This window comes from Neoarius graeffei, chromosome 5, assembly GCF_027579695.1.
Source record: "Neoarius graeffei isolate fNeoGra1 chromosome 5, fNeoGra1.pri, whole genome shotgun sequence".
Lineage (NCBI taxonomy): Eukaryota > Metazoa > Chordata > Actinopteri > Siluriformes > Ariidae > Neoarius > Neoarius graeffei.
This window is the reverse complement of record NC_083573.1, coordinates 47,721,298-47,748,946: the sequence shown is the minus strand read 5'-3', so window position 1 is coordinate 47,748,946 and position 27,649 is coordinate 47,721,298. Positions and strand designations below refer to the sequence as shown.

General features: G+C 42.2%; 1 protein-coding gene across 3 annotated transcripts; it reads left to right on the top strand.

Moving 5' to 3' along the window:
* The first annotated feature begins 336 nt into the window (after positions 1-336).
* On the top strand, positions 337-26,831 carry mtx1a (metaxin 1a). Of its 3 annotated transcripts, none has more exons than XM_060921848.1 (9): positions 366-442; positions 7,222-7,342; positions 15,567-15,636; positions 17,099-17,178; positions 19,859-19,951; positions 20,402-20,584; positions 20,965-21,041; positions 24,609-24,766; positions 24,944-26,831. In XM_060921848.1, exons 2-9 carry the CDS (start codon positions 7,241-7,243, stop codon positions 25,156-25,158), a joined length of 978 nt encoding a protein of 325 aa, XP_060777831.1. In that variant the 5' UTR covers positions 366-442; positions 7,222-7,240; the 3' UTR covers positions 25,159-26,831. The 3 variants fall into 3 exon arrangements, with proteins under 3 accessions (XP_060777832.1, XP_060777831.1, XP_060777830.1); XM_060921847.1 differs by having other exon boundaries at positions 24,941-26,831; XM_060921849.1 differs by lacking the exon at positions 7,222-7,342 and having other exon boundaries at positions 337-442; positions 24,941-26,831.
* Positions 26,832-27,649: the final 818 nt, after the last annotated feature.

The following is a 27,649-nucleotide window of genomic DNA, read 5'->3' as shown; positions in this document are numbered from 1 at the left end:
CCGGAGGAAACCCACGCGGACACGGGGAGAACATGCAAACTACGCACAGAAAGGCCCTCGCCGGCCACGGGGCTCGAACCCGGACCTTCTTGCTGTGAGATGACAGTGCTTGCCATAAGACAATTAAGTAAAATTAAGGTACATATTAAATGGTTGTGTAACTAAGAAAAAATAAGATAAAAACTCATATGGGAATGTTATAGTAATGCTATACTAGTGTTTTTTTGTTTGTTTGTTTGTTTTTTTTTTTTTTAAATTAAAGCCAAAAAAAGCTCCAAAACATTTTGTTGTTTTCTGCAGCGTTGTAAAAATAACTACTTCCGAGTCAAAGGTTATTTGAGTTAGGAGGAAAAAAAAAAAGATGGCGGCCCCCTTAGAGTTGTTTTGCTGGAAAGGGGGTTGGGGTTTACCTTCTGTTGATCCTGACAGTCTAATAGTTTTGGTAAGTCCTTGATACTGTTTTATTTTTAACCAGATTTATCTCAAACAGAATGTGTTTATTCTTATTGAGACCCAAATTTATCAGCTGTTCATTCCACTGCACTCAGGTTCCATGCAAACAGGATGATTTTAATAATACCGCTGTCGGTGATTCTGTCTGAGAGATTTATATCTGTTAGGGAAACACAGAGACTAGGCTTCGTGTGTTAAAAAAAAAAAAAAAAAAAAAAATATATATATATATATATATATATATATATATATATATATATATAAGAGAATTAATCTAAAATTGAAACCATAATGTAGTGTTTATGGGAGTTGAGCTTGATGGGAGTGCAGCTGCTCTGTCTTGATTTTACAGCCTGTCTTCGAAATAAGAAAAAAAAAAGTATATTTACTCGTTAAATCTGAGCAGTTTAGCGACATGTTTAGTCTCTCTGGGAGCAAACACATGCACATATTTTCCAGCAGGTGTGGTGATAAGTTTGTAGTTTGAGCACACGCATGAAACAGAGATAAGAAAGAGAGAGAAACATTGTGCAAGAGGAACAAACAGTCACCATAGCAGTCTGTTTATAGGGAGTGTTTCTGTCAGAGAAGTTTAACTGGCAAACTGTACTGCTTATTAGGAATGGGGAAATATAAAAACACACACATATGCTTTAGACCCATAGTATTCATAATTACACTTCCCTTTGCACAACAAGTAATTATTCAAGATTTGGGAATGATATGGTTATTATAAATATTTAATTTTATTTTATTAACCCATAAATTTCACTCTGGGCGGCACAGTGGTGTAGTGGTTAGTGCTGTCACTTCACAGCAAGAAGGTCCTGGGTTCGAGCCCCGTGGCCGGCGAGGGCTTTTCTGTGTGGAGTTTGCATGTTCTCCCCGTGTCCGCGTGGGTTTCCTCTGGGTGCTCCGGTTTCCCCCACAGTCCAAAGACATGCAGGTTAGGCTAATTGGTGGCTCTAAATTGACCGTAGGTGTGAATGTGAGTGTGAATGGTTGTTTGTGTCTATGTGTCAGCCCTGTGATGACCTGGCGACTTGTCCAGGGTGTACCCCGTCTCTTGCCCATAGTCAGTTGGGATAGGCTCCAGCTTGCCCGCGACCCTGTAGAACAGGATAAGCGGCTACAGATACTGGATGAATGTCTTATGGCAAGCACTGTCGCCTCGCAGCAAGAAGGTCCTGGGTTCAAGCCCCGTGGCCGATGAGGGCCTTTCTGTGTGGAGTTTGCATGTTCTCCCCATGTCTGTGTGGGTTTCCTCTGGGTGCTCCGGTTTCCCCCACAGTCCAAAGACATGCAGGTTAGGCAAATTGGTGGCTCTAAATTGACCGTAGGTGTGAATGGTTGTTTGTCTCTGTGTGAGCCCTGTGATAACCTGGTGACTTGTCCAGGGTGTACCCCACCTCTCGCCCCACTTGGGATAGGCTCCAGCTTGCCTGCGACCCTGTAGAACAGGATAAGCAGCTACAGATAATGGATGGATGGATAAATTTCACTCATAATAATGTGAAAGCAGACCCAACTGTGTATTTATGTATATCCCACTCACTCACGTTCAGTAATCATTTTATCCTGGTTAGAGTCACAGTGGATCTGGAGTCTAGCTCAGGAACGTTGGGTTTGAGGCAGGAATACACCCTGGATGGGATGCTGGTCCATAGCAGGGTGCCATACATACATACAGTGCCTTGAAAAAGTATTCATACCCCTTGAACTTTTTCACTTTTTTCCACCTTACAACCACGAACTTAAAAGTTTTTTACTGAGGTTTTATGTGATAGACCAACACAGAGTAGCACATAATTGTGAAGTGAAACGAAAATGATAAATGGTCTTCAAAATTTTAAACAAATAAAAATCTAAAAAATGTGGTGTGCATTAGTATTCAGCCCCCCTGTACTCTGATACCTCTAAATACAATCCAGTGCAATCAGTTGCCTTCAGAAGTAATCTAATTAGTTAATAGTGTCCTACTGTGTGTAATTTACTCTCAGCATAAATCCACTTGTTCTGTGAAGGCCTCAGTGGTTTGTTAGAGAACACTGAAGAACAAACAGCATTATGAAGACCAAAGAACTCACCAGACAGGTCAGGGATAAAGTTCTGGAGAAGTTTAAAGCAGGGTTAGGTTATAAAAAAATATCCCAAGCTCTGAACATCTCAAGAAGCACTGTTCAATCCATCATTCAAAAATGGAAAAAGTATGGCACAACTGCAAACCTACCAAGACATGGCCGTCCACCTAAACTGACAGAGCGAGCAAGGAGAGCACTGGTCAGAGAAGCAGCCAAGAGGCTCATGATCACTCTGGAGGAGCTGCAGAAATCCACAGCTCAGGTGGGAGAATCTGTGCACAGGACAACTATAAGTCGTACACTCCACAAATCTGGCCTTTTTGGAAGAATGGCAAGAAGAAAGCCATTGTTGAAAGGCAGGCATAAGAAGTCCCGTTTGCAGTTTGCCAGAAGCAATGTAGGGGACACAGCAAACATGTGGAAGAAGGTGCTTTGGTCAGATGAGACCAAAGTTGAACTTTTTGGCCTAAATGCAAAGCGCTGTGTGTGGCGGAAAACTAACACTGCTCATCACCCTGCACACTCCATCCCCACTGTGAAACATGGTGGTGGCAGCATCATGCTATGGGGATGCTTTTCTTCAGCAGGGACAGGGAAGCTGGTCAGAGTTGATGGGAAGATGGATGGAGCTAAATACAGGGCAATCCTGGAAGAAAACCTGTTGGAGGCTGCAAAAGACTTGAGACTGGGAAGGAGATTCACCTTCCAGCAAGACAATGACCCTAAACATACAGCCAGAGCTACAATGGAATGGTTTAGATCAAAGAATATTCATGTGTTAGAATGGCCCAGTCAAAGTCCAGACCTAAATCCCATTGAGCATCTGTGGCAAGACTTGAAAATTGCTGTTCACAGACGCTCTCCATCCAATCTGGCTGAGCTTGAGCTATTTTGCAAAGAAGAATGGGCAAAAATTTCAGTGTCTAGATGTGCAAAGCTGGTAGAGACATACCACAAAAGACTTGCAGCTGTAATTGCAGCAAAAGGTGGCTCTACAAAGTATTGACGCAGGGGGGCTGAATACTAATGCACATCACATTTTTCAGATTTTTATTTGTTTAAAATTTTGAAGATCATTTTCATTTCACTTCACAATTATGTGCTACTCTATGTTGGTCTATCACATAAAATGTCAATAAAAAAACTTTTAAGTTCGTGGTTGTAAGGTGGAAAAATGTGAAAAAGTTCAAGGGGTATGAATACTTTTTCAAGGCACTGTATATACACACACACAGTCATTCATGCAATTTATCTTCGTCAATCACCCTATGGCCATGTGTTTGGGAGGTGGAGGGAAACCCACAAGAACATGCAAAACTCCACTCAGACACTAACGAGAGCTTTGGATCAAACCAGGGACCCTGGAGCTATGAGGTGGCACCTGCTGAGCCGCCTCCATCCAGTCTAATTTTCATATGTGGACTCTACATTTTGGCATGTAAAGCATGTTTCTTAATACCAAAAACAAAAGGAACAGACTTCTATTAGAATAAATCTTCTGTCTTAAAAGATGACGTCAGGGGAGGACACACCAGAACACATAAAGAGAAACACCCAAAGTGTGTGAGTTATGTAATATTTGTGAAGTCTCACACACATTTGGCCCTACACTTTACAATCTGTCTCAGTATTATGCAGTGCTTGGGCATGAATCACAATTAGGCAAATTCATAATGTTGGCAACAACTGACTTTTATGTTAAATTACCTTTGTCCAGGTACATTAACCTGTGACACTGTACAATAAGGAGCTGCTGTTGCTGGGTTGTTGTTTTTTTTGGTCCAGGGAGCTTGTACCTATTCATTAGGAATGAGTGCATCTCACCCAAGTGCACACGGGTTGAAAAATTTGTTTCTCTACAAAATGCAATCTCTTCTACCATGTCTACACATCTGACCTACTTCACACCAGCTACAGCTAAGAAAAAACAATTTCAGGCTTTCACATTTTTCTAGTTTCATTCCTCTAGGAGTATGGAGACTTGTACAGCAGAATGTGTGGGTTTTATAACAGCTAGTGTGGTTTTAAACACTGGTTAAAATAAAAGTTTAACTGTTGCGTTAAACCAGGTTGTAAGAACAGGGCCTTGATGGCTGCACATGAAATCAGGAAAATACCATCTTATCCTGACATCTGTGCCAAGAATGGGGTTTAAGAAGTGGTAATGCACATACATTTTGGTCCAAATGGTTTAAAAAAAATGATACTGCTCTGGTGGATTTTGAATGTCGCACAAACTTTAGTGCAGCTTGTTAGTTTATGACGAGGATAGTGCAAATGGGGGAAAAATAGCTTCCACCCAATCAAAATAGCAAACATCAGTATAAATAGAGCTTGGCACTGGTACCTAAATGGAGGGGACTTATTTTTCATTTTGCAATTTGTTTTGTAAGGTTCCATTTCTTTTTCGAGTTTAACACAGTTACACACACAAAATCTCTGTGTGACACAAAGTACTGATGCATGAATAGTCTGTGTTGATTCTGAGACTCGATAGAACGGCAGCAGTATATTCGTTTCTTATTTACTCTGTGTTCTTCAAATTTCCACCATGAAAACAAGGTCTTGTGATTTAGCTAGCATTAAGCCATGGACAAACCAAAATTTCACCTTGCAACTTTGTTTAGGGTGTGGAGCAAGATGAAGCGATTATGGGTAGTCGTGGTGTGACAGGTTTCTGAAGGGAAAGTACTGGTTCACTGAACAGCTAACTAGATTGAGATTGTTGTTTGAGAGTAATAGACAGTATTTTGACTAATATGTGCAGCCTACAAATTTTATAAAATTTTTATTAGAAGATTAATTTAGCTCCCACTAACCAGTTGGTAATTTTTTTTTTTTTGTATGTATGTACATTAATTTTGTATGTATGTACATCAAACTCTCGCGGTTACCAGAGGACTAGCCCCCCCCCACTGTAACCCTAGCTATGTAATAGGCGAGAGGCCGAGGGCTACGGAAACGGAGATCGGCACCACCCTATGCGCCACATGGCGTGGGAAGGACTTTGATTTGATTTTTGATGTACATTAGAGGTGTAACAAAACAATTGTGACACGATGCATCATGATGCGGAAATGTGCAATATCAGCATTCTCATAATTATGCATGTAATGCATTTGCACTGTTTGCACACCAGAGGTCCCAACCTGCATATCCAATAGAGTTAAAAGATATAAGCTAGAGAGCACATTGGTGATGTGATCATGTTCTTCTGTGGAGAACCTGCAGCATTGCCAAAACAGGACTCGCAGCTTTCAGCTGACGCTCACCCAGCAATCTGTAGTGTCTGAGAAAGATGCTGCAGAATTTGGGCATTTTTAGCCAATTTTGAAGCTCTATTTCCAGCTAAAAGGACATCTCGGGCATTGCTACAGAACTCATTATGTTCTTAAGTCAAGTCAATTTATTTGTATAGCACTTTTAAAAATGAACATTGTCACAGAGCAGCTTTACGGAAAAATAAAGATTTTAAACATATGAACTAATAAATGCATCCTTAATGAGCAAGTCTGAGGTGACAGTGGCAAGGAAAAACTCCCTGAGATGACATGAGGAAGAAACCTTGAGAGGAACCAGAATCAAAAAGGAACCCATCCTCATTTGGGTGATATTAGATAGCATGATTTATAAATAACTTGCTTCTAGAAGTGTGTCCTATATAGTCAAAAATTGCAATGGTGTAACTAAGAAATTCATTATAGTTTTAACATGAAGTCTGTTTGGTTGAAGTTATCAACTGTTCAGTGATGGTGACTTGAGTGCAAGACTGCAGTCCTAAAGTTACTGTGTCAATTGTAATCCTCTAAACCATTGTAGCAAAACTATAAGTGTCCAGAGTCATCTTCTCAGTGTATCTTTATACTGTCCATATGGGGCCATCCTCCACAGGAGCAATGTGATAAGAAACTCAGCTAGAAGTAGGGCATTAGGATGGATCAGGCAGGTCTGAAGAGCAGGAAAAGCCAGCATCACTGGTGTCTCAGGATCAACATGTAACTTGACAGAGAGTGAGATTATTAGGTATGCCCATTGTCACCTAATGGTTAAGAACATTGTGCACCAAGTGCAAGCAGGGACTCCAGCAAGACTAGCTATGATGGCAAAACTAAAATGGAGAGCCAGAAGGTAACACAGACATGAAGGAGCCCTGGGACATAAAATAGCCAGCCACTCCTCCATCAACAAACCTGAGTGAATGTGTGAGTGTGGGGAGGCAACAGCATCCATACATCCCAGTTTACCAAAACACACTATGCCTGAGGACCCTCCAGATCTACTCCTTTAGCTAATAAAATGCTACTAACAAAGGCTTGACTAAACAGATATGTTTTATCTGTTTAGTCAAACAGAGAAGTCTCTACTCACTTGAGTTTGTTGATGGTGTAGTGGCTGGCTGCTTTATGTTCCAGGGCTCCCTCATGCTTGTGTTACCTTCTGACTCTCCCCTTTTAGTTATGCTGTCATAGTTAGTTTTTCTGGAGTCCCTGTTTGCATTCAGTGCAAAAATGTATACTCTACTTACTCACTAGGTGACATTGGGCATACCTAACAACCTGTGTCATTGCCCCCCCCCCCCCCCCCCCCCCCCCCCCACACACACACACACACGCACACACTCTCTGTCTGTCCCTCTGAGTTACATGTCAATCCTGAGCCTGAGATGCTGACCTCTTCTGCTCCTCAGACCTGCCTGGTCCATCCTGATGCCCTACGTCTGGCTGGAGTCTCATCACATCGCTCCTGTGGAGGACGGCCCCATATGGACAGTCAAAAGTCGCACTTGGAAGATGCTCTGGACACTTACAGTAATGCTTTTATGGCTGAGGGTTACAGTTAACTTGCTAACTTTAGGACTGCAGTTGTCATGAACAGTTTTGCACTCAGATAGATAGATAGATAGATAGATAGATAGATAGATAGATAGATAGATAGATAGATAGATAGATAGATAGATAGATAGATAGATAGATAGATAGATAGATAGATAGATAGATAGATAGATAGATAGATAGATAGATAGATAGATAGATAAAACTTTATTGATCCCTTTGGGAGGGTTCCCTCAGGGAAATTAAAATTCCAGCAGCATCATTACAGAATAAACAGAGAATAGAAAATAGAGAAAACTTCTAGATAAATTAAGTATTAACATATACAAATAAAATAAAATATAAAAAAAATCCAGCAGGAGAGGTATCGCACATTATATTGCACATTTATATTGCACATTTATATTGCACATTGTCCAGTATTGCTTTTTGTCAGGCTAGGCTACTGCTCCTTCCCATCCTCTGTCCTCCTGTTACCCCTCCTCCCCCCAGAGAGGAATTGTGCAGTCTGATGGCGTGAGGGACAAAGGGGTTTTTAAGTCTATTAGTCCTGCACTTGGGAAGGAGCATTCTGTCACTGAACAGGCTCCTCTGGTTGATGATGACGGTGTGCAGAGGGTGACTAGCATCATCCATGATGTTCAGTAGTTTGTCCATAGTCCTCTTCTCTGCCACCGTCACCATAGAGTCCAGCTTCATGCCGACTACAGAGCCGGCCTGCCTGATCAGTTTGTCCAGCCTGGATGTGTCCTTCTTGGATGTGCTACCCCCCAGCACACCACGGTGTAAAACAGGACACTGGTGACCACAGACTGATAGAACATCCACAGGAATTTCCTGCAGATGTTAAAGGACCGCAGCTTCCTCAGGAAGTACAACCTGCTTTGTACCTTCCTGTACAGGTGGTTGGTGTTACAAGTCCAGTCCAGCTTGCTGTCCAGCCACAGCCCAAGGTACTTGTAAAATTCCACAGCCTCCACCTCGACTCCCTTGATCAGAACTGGTCATGACCTTGGTCTGGACCTCCCAAAGTCAATGACCAGCTCCTTGGTCTTCGAGGTGTTGAGCTGCAGATGATTCCTATTGCACCAAATGGCAAAGTCCCTCACCAGGCTCCTATACTCCTCCTCCCTGTCGTCCCTGATACACCCCACGATGGCGGGGTCATCAGCAAACTTCTGAATGTGACGCATCTCTGAGTTGTACCAGAAGTCCGCAGTGTACAGGGTGAAGAGAAGAGGGCCCAGCACCATGCCCTGGGGTGCTCCGGTGCTGCTAATCACAGTGTCAGACGTGATGTCCTTCAGCCTGACGTACTGCGGCCTGTTGGTAAGGTAGCTGGAGATCCAGGTGACCAGGCAAGGGTCCACTCGCATCCTGTTCAGTTTGTCCTGAAGCATAAGGGGCTGGATTGTATTGAAGGCACTCGAGAAGTCCAAAAAAAGGATTCTCACTGTGCCATTTCCCTTATCCAGATGCAAGTGGGCTTGGTGTAGCAGGTAAAGGATAGTGTCTTCCACACCAACACCTGCCCAGTATGCAAACTGCAGACAGTCCTGGGCAGGTTGTACCTGGGGTCTGAGGAGGCTGAGGAAGAGCCGCTCCAATGTCTTCATCAGATGTGAAGTGAGTGCCACTGGTCGGAAGTCATTCAGCTCTCTGGGCCGGTTCTTCTTAGGAACTGGAACAATGCATGATGTCTTCCAGAGGGTGGGCACTCTCCCCAGCTGCAGGCTGAGGTTGAAAATACGTTAGAGTGGTTCACCCAGTTCAGCAGCGCAGGTCTTCAGTAGTCGAGGACGCGCCTTATCCGAGTCTGCTGCTTTCCTTGGGTGAAGCTTCCTCAGTTGACCTCTGACTTGGTCTGCAGTGATGCATGGAGGAATCTGTGTTGAGGTAGGGGAGGAGGAGGGGACTGCTGCAATGGCTGGGGGGAGGTGTATTGAGGGAAGAAGGAGAGATGGCTGCGGTGGGGGGGGTTGTGGACTGGTTGAACCGGTTGAAAAAGTCATTCAGTTTGTCCCCCCATGACTCTGATCTTTGTATTGTGGACTGTGATGGTTTTCACACCTTCCCAGACCTCCCTCATGCTGTTCTCCTTCAGCTTCTGCTCCACCTTTCTCCTGTAGCTGTCCTTAGCTTCCCTCACACAGCGTTTCACCTCCGGCTGTGCTGCTTTCATCACTTCTCTGTCCCTGCTCCTGAAGGCGGCCTTCTTCCTGTTGAGGACAGCTTTGACTTCCTGTGTTACCCATGGCTTGTTATTAGGGTAACACCATACAGTCTTGGCAGGGGAGACCACGTCTGCACAGAAGTTGAGGTAATCCGTCAGACAGTGTGTCAGCCCCTCTATGTCCTCAGTGTGGGCTAAGCAGTACATCCCAGTCTGTGGTGTCATAACAGTCTCTGAGGGCATCTTCCATTTCAGGGGACCACCTCCTGATGGAGCTAGTTGTTGCAGATGGCCTTTGTACCAGAGGGGTGTACTTCGGCTGTAGACGAACCAGGTTATGGTCAGACTTCCCTAGTGGGGGGAGGGGTGTGACTCTGTATGCATCCCTCACATTAGTATACAGCAAGTCAATTGTGCTGTTTATAATTTTATAATAAATTTCCATCAATGAACAGTTTATAACTTCAACAAAGCAGACTTCATGTTAAAACTAATGAATTTCCTGGTTTCACAGTTATACTTTGTGACTATACAGGACACAGTTATAGAAGCAAGTTATTTATAATCATGTTGTCTGTTATCACCCAAATGAGGCTGGGTTCCCTTTTGAGTTTGGTTCCTCTTGAGGTTTCTTCCTCATGTCATCTGAGGGAGTTTTTCCTTGCCACTGTCTCCACAGGCTTGCTCATTGGGGATAAATTAGGGATAAAATTAGCTCATGTTTAAAGTCTTTACATTTTTGTAAAGCTGCTTTGCGACAATGTCTATTGTTAAAAGCGCTGTAAAAATAAACTTGACTTTTCAGCCTAGACTTAAACACTGAGACAGTGTTTGAGCCCCAAACACTACTTGGAAGGCTGTTCCATAACTGTGGGGTTTGTCAGAAAAGGCTCTGCCCCCTGACGTAGCCTTCACTATTTGAGGTGCCAACAAATAGCCTGCACCTTTTGATCGAAGTAGGTGCGGTGGATCATAAAAGGCCAGAATTTTGCTCCAGTACTATGGTGCGTGACCATTCAGTCCTTTCTAGGTCAGCAGTAGTATTTTATAATCAATGCAAAACCTGATTGGGAGCCAGCGCAATATGGATAAGATAGGGGTGATGTGGTCATATCTTCTAGTTCTAGGAAGGACTCTTGCTGCTGCATTTTGAACCAACTGGAGCTTGTGTATGCACCTACTGGAACATCCAGACAGTAAGGCATTACAGTAATCCAACTTGGAGGTAACAAAAGCATGAACTATTTTTTTTTTTTTGTATCATGTAGTGACACTATATTTCTTATCTTGGCAACATTTCTAAGATGAAAGAAGGCTATCCTCGTAATATGTGGGCAGCCATGGCCGAGAGGTTAGAAAAGCAGTCTTGGGCACAAAAGGTCACTGGTTTGATTCCCTGGTTCAATTTTTAGGGTTTTCTGTAGCATAAATAATGGATTCATTTCCTGGTTGCATTTGATTTCTAATAAATTTGGTCCACATACTGCTGATGTGTTTACTGCGTGAAGTGTTCAGAAAAGGTGAGTTTGGTTAAGACTGTTTGTTTTGGAATTGTTAAAATTAGGTGGTGTTTACATTAGACCGTATCCGTCTCGTTTTCGTCGCGGATGCACTGTCCATTCACATTAAAACGCCGGGAAACGACTCCACAGGCGGAACAACTTGAATCCGCCAGGGCCCACGTATTCAATCCATTACGTATCTGATCCGGTGCTGTGTAAACATTGAGGAACGAGGATACGCTGTGCTGAGCTCTAGCTGACGTCGTCATTGGACAACGTCACTGTGACATCCACCTTCCTGATTCGCTGGCGTTGGTCATGCCACGATGGTCATGTGACGTGACTGCTGAAAAACAGCGCAGACTTTCACTTCCTGCTATTTGTCCCGAATCACTGCTCGTGCGCTTCACTCGCACGCTCTGTGAGCTGCGCAGGGCCGGAGTGCGCACCCTCCAGAGGGCACTCGCTGTTCAGGGCGGAGTGATTTGGAGCGCAGGATGCCTGCGGAGCCGGGCGTATCCGTGTATTGGCGTTGCTGTGTGCACGCGAATCGTTTTAAAAACGTTAATCTGATGATCCGCTGATATGGTCTAATGTAAACGCCACCTTAGATAATTAACTGGTAATTACACACTTACATTTTATTATTAATACAGCTATTAAAAACAGAATTGCAGTTGCCTGCTATTTGCATTGTTTTAGTGACCGGTGTTTTTAATCTCATAAATAGAACCATGAACAGCATGAGGTCTTTTCTGTGGCCCTGGGGCTCCTTCTGTTCCAGAGAAATAATTGATCATGGAAAGAGTTTCTTCACTTTGCTACTTTTCCAGTCTGTCTCAGCTTTACCAGGAAATCCCTGTCCGTATTTCTGTAACACCATAGTAGCCACATGGAATTAATTTCCGTTATTTCAGGATCCCCCACTTTTTTTTAACTTTCAAATGATGTGGCTTATTTGCAGGAGGTGGGTTCAGAAGAACTTTCCTCTTCTTGGTGGTTGGGAAAATGCCTGTGGCAGTTTTCCCCCCCCGTAGTGGGGTCTGTAACTACAGGCTAATTCCTGACACAGCAAGCACTTAGTGACAGATCATTGTACTCTCTCACAGACTGTCTGGAAAATTATAACCCAGTTCCATTCAGTTTCCACATGATTTCAGGGCTGTTCTTGCAATGAATAAACTCGCAGTATGGGGGAGGCAGCAGAACAGCAACGTTCACATGCATTCGAGTTTGTTTTATAATTAGCCGAATCCCATCCAATTTTTTTTTCATTATTAAATTTTCTTGTTGATATGTAGGAAATTCCTACATAAATAACGCGTGTAAAGCGCAGACGATTTGTGTGATCTGTGTAAAGTCTCACCTTCAACCGAACACAGTGAGGGCTGGAGGACTTGAGTTTATTTAATCTCTCAATCTCGACCAGCAGGCCATATTAATATTGTAATCTCCTCTTTAGTGAGCTGCCATTTGAAAAATGATCTTAACTGGATAGCCTGTGTTGACCAATTTCAGTGAAGTTTCAATATTTTATTGGCACCTCATGACCCTATTTTAAGAGATGGCACATTACATCCAGCACTAAATCATGCATTCGTTCAATATGCATGATTTTTATTTTTAAATCTCACATTTTATACTGTGGTGAAATTTGCAGCTCAGCATTGTTTATAACAGAAAGTCCATTTGGAATGATGCTTATGGCATTTTTATACGAACTGGTGCTGTGCTGTAAACTAAACTGTCAGCAGAAGCATTTTGGCCTTCAGCAACTTTCCTGTTCATGTTTCTGTTGGACAGCACATGGGCATTCATGTCTGTGGTTTTATGACACACTTTAAAATTGTGGAGGAATTCTCCAATAATCTGAAGGCATGATGTCAGCCTTTGATGGCAATCCTTTTATTCCAACTGGCTGCATTGCATCGGATCTATTTCCACTGCTCTGCTCATAATGCTGAACCGCACAGTGACAGTATAGATACTTAGATTTCATTTGACTTCTAATTTCTGAAATATAAAACTGCAAAAAAGACAGAAACTTCCAGAACTTTAGTGTAGAATACATACAATCGGTCTCTACTAATCTAAACCTTCCTGGACTTTCTGACAGTATTTAATGAGTGCCTGTTAATAACTATTCCTAACTTTTTAAATGGGTGAAATGTGTTTTATATTTATTTAGAAACGTAATAGCTATTACGTCAGATTCATTATAAAAAAAACTAAACTAAAAAATAATTCTCAGTCTTTCTTTTGGTATAATATAGACTATTTATATGCCTTTAATGCTCTGGACTCTGGGGAGGTTTTAGTGTCAATGATCTTGCAGTAAAATTTTATTAACACTTGAAATGAAATGAAAGATAATGGGGGGTTTTTATATTCTCTTTGTGGTTGTACTCTATGTAATTTCACCACTTAACTTCTTTTTTTGCCTTCTGGCGTGCTGAGTTTTCCTCAGTCCACTTCTCTTTGTGATTTCTTCAAACAGCTTAAAAAATAAAAAGCATCTCAAGACCTGCAGACATTGTGGAAGAAATTTAGTAGTGTTTTCCATGACGTTCCCCCGCCCCACCTTCCCATCCACCCACCATTTATGCAAGAGAGTCTACATGACTCTCCTGTCCACAGTAAAAAAAAAAAAAAAAAGTAAAAACAAAAACAAGGCTTTCAGCAAAAATGTCACATCGATGCAAGTGTTTTTCATGGTTCCACTCTGATGTGTATGACGCCCAAACCATGCTCAAGTTATAAACAGTACGGCTCTTGTTTCTGTCTTAACTGAATTCATCTAAGAGTACTATTTATACCCTTGTCGTTGTTGCAAACTTGGAAATCTTTAAAATATGTATATTACGCTTTTTTTCTTGGACGTAAATAATAAGATTCATTTGCTGGATGCATTTGTCATGTAATAAATGATGTATTCAATGTTTGGCACTCGGTAGTTAATAATCGCTCTGTGGCTGTGATGTCTTTGACAGGAATTAAACTGCAGTAAGTCAGTGAGTTGAAGTCCTCCTGCAGTGATGTGTTGAGTGGCTGTTTTCTGCCAGAGGAGCTGTGAACTGCTTCCTTTCTCAAGATACAATAAGCAGAGCATGACTTCCTGTCTTCCACTGCCAAATCTACTTAAGCCAAAATCACAATCGCACTAAATCACAACCTCGCTCTGCTTCGTTGTATGAAGTATCCAAATTCTCTAAAATCTGGATCAAATTCCAGAATTCCTTAAATCCTCACCTAATTCTAAAGCTACGATTCCCGCTTGTCTGAGACGCTGCCCGTCTTCGGCTCTTGGTCCAGTCTTTTGCTGTCTCCTCAATAAGCTCCTTTAGCACTCTGGAAGTGTACACATTTTCTCCACTGCTAACATAACTGAAAATTAGTCCCAGTACCTTCAGGTTTATGTGCTGAACTGTTGAACTGCTTCACATCCTGTCTTAAATTTCCTATGCTAAAAATAAGGCTGCCAGTGGAAAAGGTTTTCAAATGGTTGTGCGTCTGTGTTTGTGTCTGTCTTGTATGAGAACAGGCTGTTATTTATGGTTTTTGATATTTATTAGGTTTTTAAGCTTTATACCTTGCTATCCAACTCATGAGGAAGACACACGGTGTCTGTTTCTGGGTTGTTTTATGTCCTGGCTGTGTTTCCCATCCACAGATGTCCTGTAGGATGTGTAGAGTGTGTTAAGACTTTCTATGTCAGCACATCCATTGATGCTTTTCCAGTCTGGCCTGGTTATAATTTGAATAAAGATGCAATTAATTTAAACCTTTTCCAGACTGAGGCATGGAAAGCTATGCCTAAAGTATCACTGTACAGTTGCTTGCATGTTGCTTCAATTACACTTTTAACTCAGTAGCTGGTGTGTGTTCAGCTTGTCCTACTAAATCATTCAACTACTGTACATTAAAAAAAAAAAAATTCTTCTCCAAGTTGCATGCAAAAACATTTCTACCAAAGAGGTTGCTAGATCCCGCGTGGGTTTCCTCCGGGTGCTCCGGTTTCCCCCACAGTCCAAAGACATGCAGGTTAGGTTAACTGGTGACTCTAAATTGACCGTAGGTGTGAATGTGAGTGTGAATGGTTGTCTGTGTCTATGTGTCAGCCCTGTGATGACCTGGCGACTTGTCCAGGGTGTACCCCGCCTTTCGCCCGTAGTCAGCTGGGATAGGCTCCAGCTTGCCTGCGACCCTGTAGAAGGATAAAGCGGCTAGAGATAATGAGATGAGATGAGGTTGCTAGATCTCCAAATGTTCAGTAATGCTTCTTTAACCAGTGCCTTATGAATGGATTAAAGCAAAAAAGAGCCTAGGTTATATCCCTTTGTAGTTTTCTTTTTCTAATACAACAAATTCTGCTCATAAAGGTCTAAATAGTTGAATAGAGTGTGTTAAATGTTTAAATGTTAGATGTTTACTTCTGCTATTTTTTTTCCAGCTCCAGCCTGGATTACAGCAGAAGTCTTACTCATAACATTGTTGGCTTCTTAAGTGATTTTTTTTACACTTCCAGGCATATGCTCGATTTGCTGGAACCCCACTGAAAGTTCACAAGATCGCCAACCCCTGGAGGAGTCCCACGGGTAAGCAGATTTTGTTGTCATGGGATTTTCATGGTTGGTTTCTGAGCAGGCATGCACTATTAACATAAATATGGTGCTTTTAAGCTGATCAGGTTACCTCTAATGGCAGAAATTGTCTGATCCACTAATCCCAGAAAACTGAGACTGATCTGAACTGGATATTGTGTTGGAGGTTGACAGTGCAGAAATAGACCTAGCTGCTAAGGGAATTAGGAATTTTAGTGTATCCTATATAACGCCTGTTATATACACTCACTGGCGACTTTAATAGGAACTTGTTCTTGAGTCTAAGATTCCTGTTCTTGGCTGCAGGAGTGGAACCAAGTGTGGTCTTCTGCTGTTGCATGCTGAGATGCTTTTCTGCTCACCATGGTTGTAAAGAGTTGCGATGAGTTACTAGATCCTTCCTGGCAGCTCAAACCAATCTGTCCGTTTTCCTCTGACCTCTCATCAAGAAGGCGTTATGACCCACAGAACTGTCACTCGCTCAGTGTTTTTTGGTTTTTTTGCCCCGTTCTGTGTAAACTCTAGAGACTGTTGTGTGTGAAAACCCCAGGAGATCAGCAGCTTCTGAAATTCTCAAACCAGTCCATCTGGCTCAAACCGACACCCATGCCACAGTGAAAGTCACACTTTGAGATCACAGTTTTTCCTATTCTGATGTTTGAAGTGAACATTAACTGAAGCTCTTGATGTATATCTGCATGATTTTGTGCATTGATTTAATTTTAATTTAAAACTTGTCACATGCACACTCAAGCACAGTGAAATTCATCCTCTGCATTTAACCCATCTGAAGCAGTGAATGCGCACGTGCACACATACCCAGAGCAGTGGGCAGCCATACTACAGCGCCTGGGGAGCAGTTAGGGGTCAGGTACCTTGCTCAAGGGCACTTCAGCCCAAGGCCACCCCATGTTAACCTAACTGCATGTCTTTGGACTGTGGGGGAAACCGGATCACCCAGAGGAAACCCATGCAGACACGGGAAGAACATGCAAACTCCACACAGAAAGGCCCTCGCCGACCACTGGGCTCGAACCCAGAACCTTCTTGTTGTGAGGCGACAGTGCTGACCACTACACCACCGTGTTGCTGTCAAGGAATTGGCTGATTAGATAACTGCATAAAACAGCAGGTGTATGGGTATACCTAATAAAGTGGCCAGTGAGTGTATATTTACCTGCTTCAGCACTCCTTTTCTGTCATAAGCTTTTTAGATGCACGAGTAGCATTAGTATTGATTTTAGTACAGGTTAGTGCTATCAGCGGTAGTTAACGATATGTAATGTGAGATAACCGTTGTAGTAATAAGTTACTTCCACTAAATCTATCAATAACAGAGTAACACGGACCAGTATTTGGTGTGAGATCTGCACACAGCAGGCTTACAGTAATGTGAGAAGACTATAGTAGCAGGAGTACACATAGACTGATGTGTGTTGTGGCTGCATGCTCCCAGGTTCACTCCCTGCTTTGAAGACTGAAGAGGATGGGAGCTTTTCTCATCCCAGCAAGATTATCATTCAGCTCAGGAAACAGGTAACCCAGTGTCCTGGACTCATCGTTATGGCTGCAAATTAATTCACTTGCTTTAATATAATATAGATTCTATAGTTACAGCTCATTTACAGGGACTCATGTGGTGGACACGCCACAAGGCTAAGGTTAATAATGAACAGGTTACAAAACGTCTTGTTATTTAACAAAGACAGACATAACTATCGATATGATGACTTCAGTGAGGGGAAAAGAGAAGCCATCTTGGGAAGGGCTGTTTACAGATGTGATAATGTGAGCGATAACAGGAGCTAAGGCGATGTTCAGACCGTCAGGCGAAATCTGATTTATGTGCATATCCAATTGGAGTTGGATTATATGTAGCAAGTCTGAACAGCCGAAAATTACATGAGATCCGATTTTTAGAAATCCGTTTGAAATACGATTCAAATTGCATTTTTGCAAATCCATTTAGGCCTGACTGATCTGGGGGTGGGTTTCCCCAAAAGCATCACAGCACAAAGATCATCGTTAAATGGTAGCGTGAGCAGCACAATGAACATTCTCTCCCCTAGTTAAGATGCTCTTAGTGTTGAGGCTTTTGGAAAACCTACTGCTGATCGGATTTCAGTTTTTTTTTTTTTTTTAAAACATCTGTGACTTTTGTGCCACATACGTAAAGTTCATGTTTAGATCACACATACAGGAAACATGCTAGTTTGGTGGTGCATGAAATAAAGCCAAGCAGCTAAGCCTCCTCCGTCTCTGATGCTCCATCTCATTATTTTTATTGTATCAATAACTGTGCAATAACTTTTTTTTTCTTTACATATTATTATTATTATTATTATTATTATTATTAGGGCAGCATGGTGGTGTAGTGGTTAGCGCTGTCGCCTCACAGCAAGAAGGTCCGGGTTCGAGCCCCGTGGCCGGCGAGGGCCTTTCTGTGCAGAGTTTGCATGTTCTCCCCGTGTCCGCATGGGTTTCCTCCGGGTGCTCCGGTTTCCCCCACAGTCCAAAGACATGCAGGTTAGGTTAACTGGTGACTCTAAATTGACCATAGGTGTGAATGTGAGTGTGAATGGTTGTCTGTGTCTATGTGTCAGCCCTGTGATGACCTGGCGACTTGTCCAGGGTGTACCCCGTCTCTCGCCCGTAGTCAGCTGGGATAGGCTCCAGCTTGCCTGCGACCCTGTAGGACAGGATAAAGTGGCTAGAGATAATGAGATGAGATATACTATTGATATATGGTTTACATTTTACATATCTGTTTAATTAATTTGCACTAGCAGGGCTGGCGTAAATTGTTACTCTCACTCAGGCACTTTTTACTTTCTTATTATTATTATTATTATTAATAACTTTTTTTAGGATGCTATTTCTCCCTGAGTTTTCAACCAATCATCACCAAATTTCACATTCAGAATACCTCTGGGCTGAATTGAGTTGCTATGACTTGGTGCTGATCCGGATCACCGAACCAGAATGATCCATGAAAAACTGGCTTTTTTTTTCCTCACTAAGCGTCATTTTCTTATCTCTTACCATTTCGGATCTATAGGGTACAGTGACCAGACATCCCGGTTTGTAAGAGCTAGCGCAAATCACTGTAACTTTATTCACAGTATCAATCTAGTTTTGTAATTTTTTTTTTCTCTACTCGAGTCTGAGCAACTGCAGATGTACTCAATTCCCCCTCAGCATTATGAAAGCATTTCTGATTCTGATTATAAAACCTGCCTCGCGGCTCCACATTGCCATATGATTGATAAGCAAGCCCATTTCATTTCCCTCCATTTTGGCTTGTTTCTGTCAACTGCTCCTGCTTTCAGGTGGAATGTCATTACTATAGCAACCAACGTGAAGAAGACTGAAAATGAGGATTATCACACAGATCAGATCTGATCACTTGCAAGATATGATGCGGGCAGTCGATCAGGAAGATCGGATTCAGACCGGATATGCAGAAATCTCCAGATTTGGACCGACAGTCTGAAGATAGCCTGACTTGTCTTGTGGATATTCCACAACATTAAATGTAACTTGACAAGTGCATTTCCTGAACAAAATGTGAGTGTGATTTCTCAAAAAAAGTGACTCATGATGGATGCTATAAAATGAAGTTTGATGGCTGTTGGATGAATCATGACTGAGTGGGACAGCTTGGCTTCTGATGCCCAGTGTGTTTCTATGGGGCCAAAAATGCACTGATGCCAATGGGAGAAAAAAGGATGGATGAAAAGCAAGAAAAAGATGACTGTGTGTTATAGCTGATTTCATGTATATGTTGGGTGTGTTGTCCTGAGGTGTCGTATTAAGATTGGTGGCCCTCTGATGAAGCTTGTCCAAGCAGGAAAACTTTTTATTTGTATTGCCCACACTATTTGGGCATAGGACAGAAGAGTTGAAGTTGGTTTGCAATCAGTATCTCAAAAACTGCAGGAGAAGAAGTGCAGCAAAAAAAAAAAAAAAAAAGTGGTCCAATGGATAACAATAGTGTGCTGGCTTCACAATCACACTAACTGCTAATGTTTAAAAAGTATGCGATGGCATTCATTAATTGTAATCGTTGCCAGATTGCCATGGTGTATTTTCCTGTTTTATTTCTCACATAGCCTGTACTAACTTTGTGCTTTCTTTTGTATATTATGATGACACTGAACATTTTGAAACCTTAATGACTGCTAATTTGCGAGATGATTTGTCGTGTTTATTTCAGAAATACAATGCAGACTACGATCTGTCCGTGAAAGAAGGAGCTGACATGCTTGCTTTTATCTCTCTGGTGGAGGAAAAGCTGATGCCTGCTCTGGTGAGATTCACAAGTGATAAGAGAGGTGCAAAATGACCCGGTGTTCCCTCAGTGTTGAAAGGGAGTCAATATTATATAACAGTATCTTCATTACCTTTCATTATATGCAGTTTGTCCTAACAAGCATTCTCTCCTGCTATGCCTTCTCCTATGATTCATTAGTAGGTAAATGGTGACTGGGTTATTATCTCTGGTATTTAATAGCTGCAGTATAATGATTCCAGACAGTTTCCGCTCAGTTGGAGGCAGTGGGGCTGGAGTGGGACGAGTTTTTAACTCTTTCATCACCTGAACTGCTGCACTGAAAAGAAATCCATATAAAGCATGTGTTATGAACTATGTATATCATCAGTGATTTAGAATGCTCTTAATATTTTGCATTTTTAAGTCAGAAGAAGAATGGTCTTATGAATATCCACTCACACACCTTTTCCCGTCACACTCTGGCAGATTTATGCTCTGTGGATCGAGCCGAAGAACTATGTCGAGGTGACGCGTCCCTGGCATGCAGAAAACATCACCTTTCCACTGAACTTTTTCCTGCCGAGCCGCATGCAGTGCCAGCACCTGGAGAGAGTGCGACTCATGCGGGGAAACGGCACTCTGGAGGCCGGCGAGGAGGCTGAGAAAGAGGTGCGGAGGCATGGAATTATGGGTTGGAGAAGGAGAGTTTGGGGGCTGCGACTTTGAGAGTGGGAATGTGAAATATAGCAATCTAAAGCCCAGGTGTCCACACATGCAGCTGGGGATTGACCCTGCGGCCAAGTTTGTTTCCACGGCTAATATAACAACGTGATCCAACCGCACGAGGTCTTGATTATCATCAGAATATTACAGGCGAAGGCGTTGAGAGAAGAACTGCTGCTCTGCGTACCATAGATTCTTTCTGTGCACACACTTTTAAACACCTGCAAGTTTGATTTATTTTATCGTGAGGTCATAGACATGGTCATAATTTTTTCACACAAAGAAAAAAAAAACCTCCCTGTTTTTCTTTCTCTTTCTCTCTGAAGCTGTACAGTGATGCTCTGGAGTGCATGAATCTTCTCTCTCAACGCCTCGGGTCAAACAGATTTTTCTTCGGGGACTCGTAAGTTCATCAAAACACACAGGCTAAACTACAGCTTTAGGAAACGGATGTGAATGAGCTTCCCTCCTTCTTTGTCTCACATCACTGGTTCCTAAAGTGATGAATACTTTATTTGTAAGTCAGTAAAACTGTTATAGTGAGCCTGAACAGATTCACATCCAGCTTGTTGTTGTAGGATCTTATTTGTCAGGGAGTCACTGAAGCAAATTTATCTCCAGGCCTTGTTGAAAGAAGAATGTATATGACTTCTAGCAAACTTGTAAGAAATTTCGTTAGTAGGAATAGGTTTGGGAAGATCCAGAAGCTCAGAGGGTGAGAAAGACATCAGAGGCAGATATAAATGCATTGAAGTTATTAGATAATATTTATATCACTTTCAGAAAAGGTAATGCCTGGCTTTCAACTGAAATTTAGAAATTAAATTAAAAAAAAAAAAAACATCTTGACTTGTCTCATCTCATTATCTCTAGCCGCTTTATCCTGTTCTACAGGGTCGCAGGCAAGCTGGAGCCTATCCCAGCTGACTACGGGCGAAAGGCGGGGTACACCCTGGACAAGTCGCCAGGTCATCACAGGGCTGACACATAGACACAGACAACCATTCACACTCACATTCACACCTACGGTCAATTTAGAGTCACCAGTTAACCTAACCTGCATGTCTTTGGACTGTGGGGGAAACCGGAGCACCCGGAGGAAACCCACGCGGACACGGGGAGAACATGCAAACTCCATACAGAAAGGCCCTCGCCGGCCACGGGGCTCGAACCCGGACCTTCTTATTGTGAGGCGACAGCGCTAACCACTACACCACCGTGCCGCCTGTGTTAAATGTATTATTTGCTAATTTTAAGAAATCAGTCATTTTGCACTTAGTTTTATATTTTGTAAAATTCCATCATTACATATTTAAAGTGGCAGAGTATACACTTTCAGAGCAGTTTATTAGGAACACTATACTAATACTGGGTAGTGCCTCCCTTTGCTCTCAGAACAGCTTCAGTTCTTCATGGCATGGATTCCACAAGATGTTGGAAACATTCCTTTGAGATTGTGGTCCATGTTGACATGATTACATCACACAATTCCTGCAGATTTTTCAGGTGCACGTTCTACCACATCCCAAAGGTTCGTACTGGATTCAGAGCCGGTGACTGAGAAGGCCACTGAAGAACACTGAACTCCTGGTCATGTTCATGAAACCAGTTTGAGACGACTTCTGCTTTGTGACATGGTGCATTATCATGCTGGAAGTAGCCATTAGAAGATGGTAGATTGTGGTGGTGAAGGGATGCACATGATCAACAATACTCAAATAGGCTGGGTCATTCAAGCGATGATTGATTGATTGGTATTAACAGGCCCAAAGTCTGCCAAGAAAACATTCCCCACACCATTACACCACCTCCACCAGGCCAGCCTGGACTGTTCACACAAGGCATGTTGGGTCCATGGATTCCTGCAGTTGGTGCCAAATTATGACCCTATCAACTGTGTGCATCAGCATAAATTGAGATTCATCAGACCAGGCTGTGTTTTTTTTTCCAGTTTTCAGCTGTCCAGTTTTGGTGAGCCTGTGCTCACTGCAGACTCAACTTTCTGTTCTTGATTGACGGAAGTGAAACCCGACGTGACCTTCTGCAGTTGTAGCTCATCTGCTTCAAATTTCGAAGTGTTATGCATTCTGAGATGCTTTTCTGCTCACCACAATTATACAGCGTGGTTATCAGAGTTACTGTTGGCTCAAACAAGTCTGGCCATTCCTCATTCTGGCTGCAGAACTGTCACTCACTGGCTGTTTTTTCTTTGTTGTGCTAATCTGACTAAATTCTAGAGACTGTTGTGCATGAAAATACCAGGAGATCAACAGTTATAGAAATACTTAGTCAAGTCAAGTTTATTTCTATAGCGCTTTTAACAATAAACATTGTCGCAAAGCAGCTTTATAGAATTTGAACGACTTAAAACATGAGCTAATTTTATTCCTAATCTATCTCCAATGAGCAAGCCTGTGGCGACGGTGGCAAGGAAAAACTCCCTCAGATGACATGAGGAAGAAACCTCGAGAGGAACCAGACTCAAAAGGGAACCCATCCTCATTTGGGCAACAACAGACAACATTAACAGTTTTAACATGAAGTCAGTTTTGTTGATGTTATAACTCTTCATTGATGGAAACTTGAGTGCAAAATTGTTAATGACAACTGCAGTCCTAAAGTTAGCAAGTCAACTGTAGTCCTCAGTAGTGGTGTCAACAATAATCGATTCTGCAATGCATCGCAATGCGGGGCATGGACGATTCAGCATCGATTCGGCAACATGCCAGATCGATTCAGCGTATTTAAAAAAAAAAAAACTTCCGTGGGCATTTCCGGAGCAACATCACAGACATGCGCAGTCTGTAGCTGCACGCCAGTCGAGAGAGCACTAGCTTAGCAAGATGGCTGAGGCGGAGGAAGAGGACTGCGAGAGACAGGTTATTATTAACGCTAAAAACACTAAACAGCTGTAATTTGTTTTCTTTTTCATATTTGAAACTCTATAACATTCAATTTTATTTTGTTTAAAACAGGGGTGATACACACAACAGTCAATAAAATGTTGTTCAGTATCTGACTGCTTGTATTGCCTCATGACTACTGAAAAATTTGCCTTGCTTTCAGTAAAATTTTAACGCATCACAATGCATCGTAGAATCGGATTGAATCGAATCGAATCGTTACCCTCCGAATCGTAATCGAATTGAATCGTGAGGGCTGTGCCAATGCACACCCCTATTCCTCAGCCATAAAAGCATTACTGTAAGTGTCCAAATGCGACTTTCAACTGTCCATATGGGGCCGTCCTCCACACGAGCGATGTGATGAGACTCCAGCCAGACACAGGGCATCAGGATGGATCAGGCAGGTCCGAGGAGCAGAAGAGGTCAGCATCTCGATCCCAGGATTGACATGTAACTCAGAGGGACAGACAGGGGGGTGATGACATTCGAGTGAGCAAGCGAGTGGGGGACTGACAGCATCCATACATCCCAGTTTACCAAAACACTCTGTCTGAGGACCCTCCAGATCTACACCTTTACCTCATAAACACCATTAACAAAAGGCTTGACTAAACAGATATGTTTTCAACCTAGACTTAAACGCTGAGACCGTGTCTGATTCCTGAACGCTACTTGGAAGGCTGTTCCATAACCATGGGGCTTTGTAAGAAAAGGCTCTGCCCATCCGATCTGGAACCAACAATCATGCCACGGTCAAAATCATTGAGATCACAATTTTTCCCCATTCTGAAGATTGATGTAAACATTACCCGAAGCTGCTGGGCTGTATCTGCATGATTTTATGTATTTCTCTGCTGCCACATGATTGGCTCATTTTTAGATAATTACATAAATTCATCAATGTGAAGGTGTTCCTAATAAAGTGCTCATTGAGCCTATAATTGATGTGCTACTGTCGAATTGCTTCAATCACTCCTAAAGCATGGTACGTAAATTCCTTCTAGTTATGAGCTACAGTTTATAGCAGACTCTACAGAGAGCTCACTTTGAGATCTACCCTTCAGGCCTTCCTCCCTCGATGCCTATGTGTTTGGTTACTTGGCACCTCTACTGAAGATCAGGCTGCCCAGCAGCGGACTGCAGCAGCACCTAAAGACTCTGGACAATCTGACCAAGTTCTGCTCCAACATCCTGTCCCTGTACTTCCCCGATGAGAATCGAGGTGAGGTACCAGTCACTATTAGGAAGACTAGTGTTGGATGCACAAGAACCAATAATATCCTGTCTACTGTGTGCTGTAGCATGTGTATTTATTCTTTGTTGTATTTTGCCCAGTGTTCAGGATAAAACGGTTACTGAAGGCGAATAATTAAATGTGTGGTTTACTTGTTGACAGAAGGAGTGAGTCAGCCGGCATCCAATGTGCAGGAGAGCAGTGACTTTGACCATGAGCCTTATAAGAGAGGCAAGCAACTGCTGTCCATCCTGGTAGCTGCAGCAGCCATGCTGGGCTATGCTCTCCTCACAGGCATTGTTGCTATTGAACATGTGAAGGAGAAAGAGTCAAAAGGAAACACTGTCTCCACTGAACTTCAGGATGAAGAGGAAGAGTGATGGAAGGAGGAATGGGAAATAATTTATCTGGTGGACAGAGATCTTCACTGGCGATTCACACTATGAGGAAGGTTAAGATTGCAATGTGTCTTTCTAGTCGGAGAAATTTGAATGGGATTCAGGATTTGCTCTGTTTTCCCCTGCATATATGACAATCATTTATTTCTCTCTTTTTCAGTTCTTTATTATGTGGTGCAATAACAGTTTCTTGTTTCTACATTAGTGACAGTAGCTTTTCAGTGGACCACACCATACCAAATGTACGATGAAAGATACTGTTCTATGATCTGACTTGAAAGTGATGATTCGATATGGCCGGTACTTTCTTAGGCTACATCCACACGACAACGGCAACGAGATTTTTTTTTAAATATCGCGTCCACATGGGCAACGGATCAGTAAAATATCAGGTACATATGGCAACGCAACGCTTGCTGAAAACGATGCAATACACATGCCACACCACTACGTGCGCTGTAAGACGGTCCCATCGGAGACACCAGAACAATAGAAGTAGTAGGACGCATGCGCATAAACCCCTTCTTCTGTAGCATCAGCCACATAAAGTTTTGATTATTAATCAGTAGTGTAAAATAGTATCTATTGTCTAAGACACTTATTTATATTTCATATTAAAACGTCTATGTAAATTAATACATAGAAAGCCTGGCCAGGCGCTGAACATTCTTCTGCCTTCACTTTAAGAGAAATTCAGGGCGAGCATGAGCCTAGGTTCTTCCCTGTCACTCACCCTGTCACTGTCATACGCACACACCTTCTCACTCCCTATCCTATGGATATAGTCCCTTTAAATCACGTGCTCATTTTTTGAATGGAGACGTGGAAAGAGGAATGAATGGGGGTAGATGGAAGCCGGTACGCCAACATTCTGATATCCTCCAGAATTCTTTAATGGTCCGGAATAAATTGAATGCTACACGTTGATGGATTACTTTGTTCTTCTACGCCCTTTTTGAGGAATGTATTGTCGGACTTAAACCAACATCTGAAGAGGTGAGATCGCTCCTTTTTTTTTCCTTTTTTCCTTTTTATTTGTTGACAACTCGCATAGAGTTCATTACACTTCTACCCGGCGTTAAGCACTCACAGTCATGTGGTTGTGACGTCATCGTAAACAAATCCGTTCTACTTATCCAGACGACTTCGTAACGGCGCCGTTGCCAGATTTTTCTGCTCTGGAACCCGTTCTCAAAAGATTTCGTTTTGGGGCACCCAAAACACCGGTGCCGTGTGGACGCCAGGCCGAAACGATAAACAATTCTATCAGATTCACCTGAATCCGTTGCCGTGTGGACAGGGCCTTAGTGGGTTATAGACTAGGTGGTAAATACTGTACTTTAATTGAAATATTGCTTTCATCTAGTAAAGATTTTGGCCAAATTCCATTGGTAGACCAACTAATAACATCTCGACTTGATCTGTTCATAGCACTTGGGTGAAAACCTCTTTTGCCTTGTCCGCTGAGACGCACATTCCTGCTGATCTTTACAGTGTTTAAGCCAATAATGATATCCAGGGGACAATGGTGCTTAGGTCACTGATTTTTATTTATTATTTTTGTATTAATATTTTTGTTTGTTCCAAAGGACATTGTAAGACGATGTTTGAAACATGAGTTTTAATAAAGTGTTATTTGCCTGGTTGCAACAAAACATTTGTGGTTTATCACATTTTCTTTTGTATTTAAAGAGCTGCATTAAAAAAAATCTGGTGAACAATTTAGATAATGTGACTATTTTAAAAAAGTTTATCCATATTGAGCGTGAGAATGCGAGCCTGAGAACCAGGCTTAACGATCCTACTTATGCAGGTTTACCTGTAATACTGTACTTTCTATGTGTGCATGTACGTGCCTGTGTGTTTATAACTGCATGTGTGTACTTGCTTGCAAGATGAGGAGTTTGTCATAGTGTTTAAAGGGAGTAATTCTATTTGGGGCGTATAAGTTATTTTTTTATGTCTCTATAGGTGTTTAGTATGCACATCTTTCATTTCCTCAACAGTAATATTATGTCTGTCCTATGTTTCTACCGTTTATCGCATTTGTTTTGTTTGTTTAGGTTTTTTTAAATGTATGTACTTCTGGTACCTGCTATATTTCTTATATATAATGCAATTCAACCTACATTTCCTTACCTGCATTTCATTCAAAATCGCATTCTGCAGTAAATGTGCATGTTTTGAGTAACTCTTGTCTTATCTCTAGTAATTTTGGGTGGGGTGGGGGGGGTCATCTGTTATTAACTTTAAAGACCAGTTGGTGACCTGGCTGATAAACTACAATGAATTGAATCTACAGGGTTGTTTTGTGCCGTCTAAGATCCGCTGCACTCCACGTAGTTGGTTTAAAGCTCAAAAATAGTGCAATTATTTGTGATTTTAGATTTTGCTGCTGTGAAGGTTAAAAAAAAAAAAAGGTACATTGGCACATCTTAAAATGGTCTTAAGGATTCAAAAGGTATTGCTATCC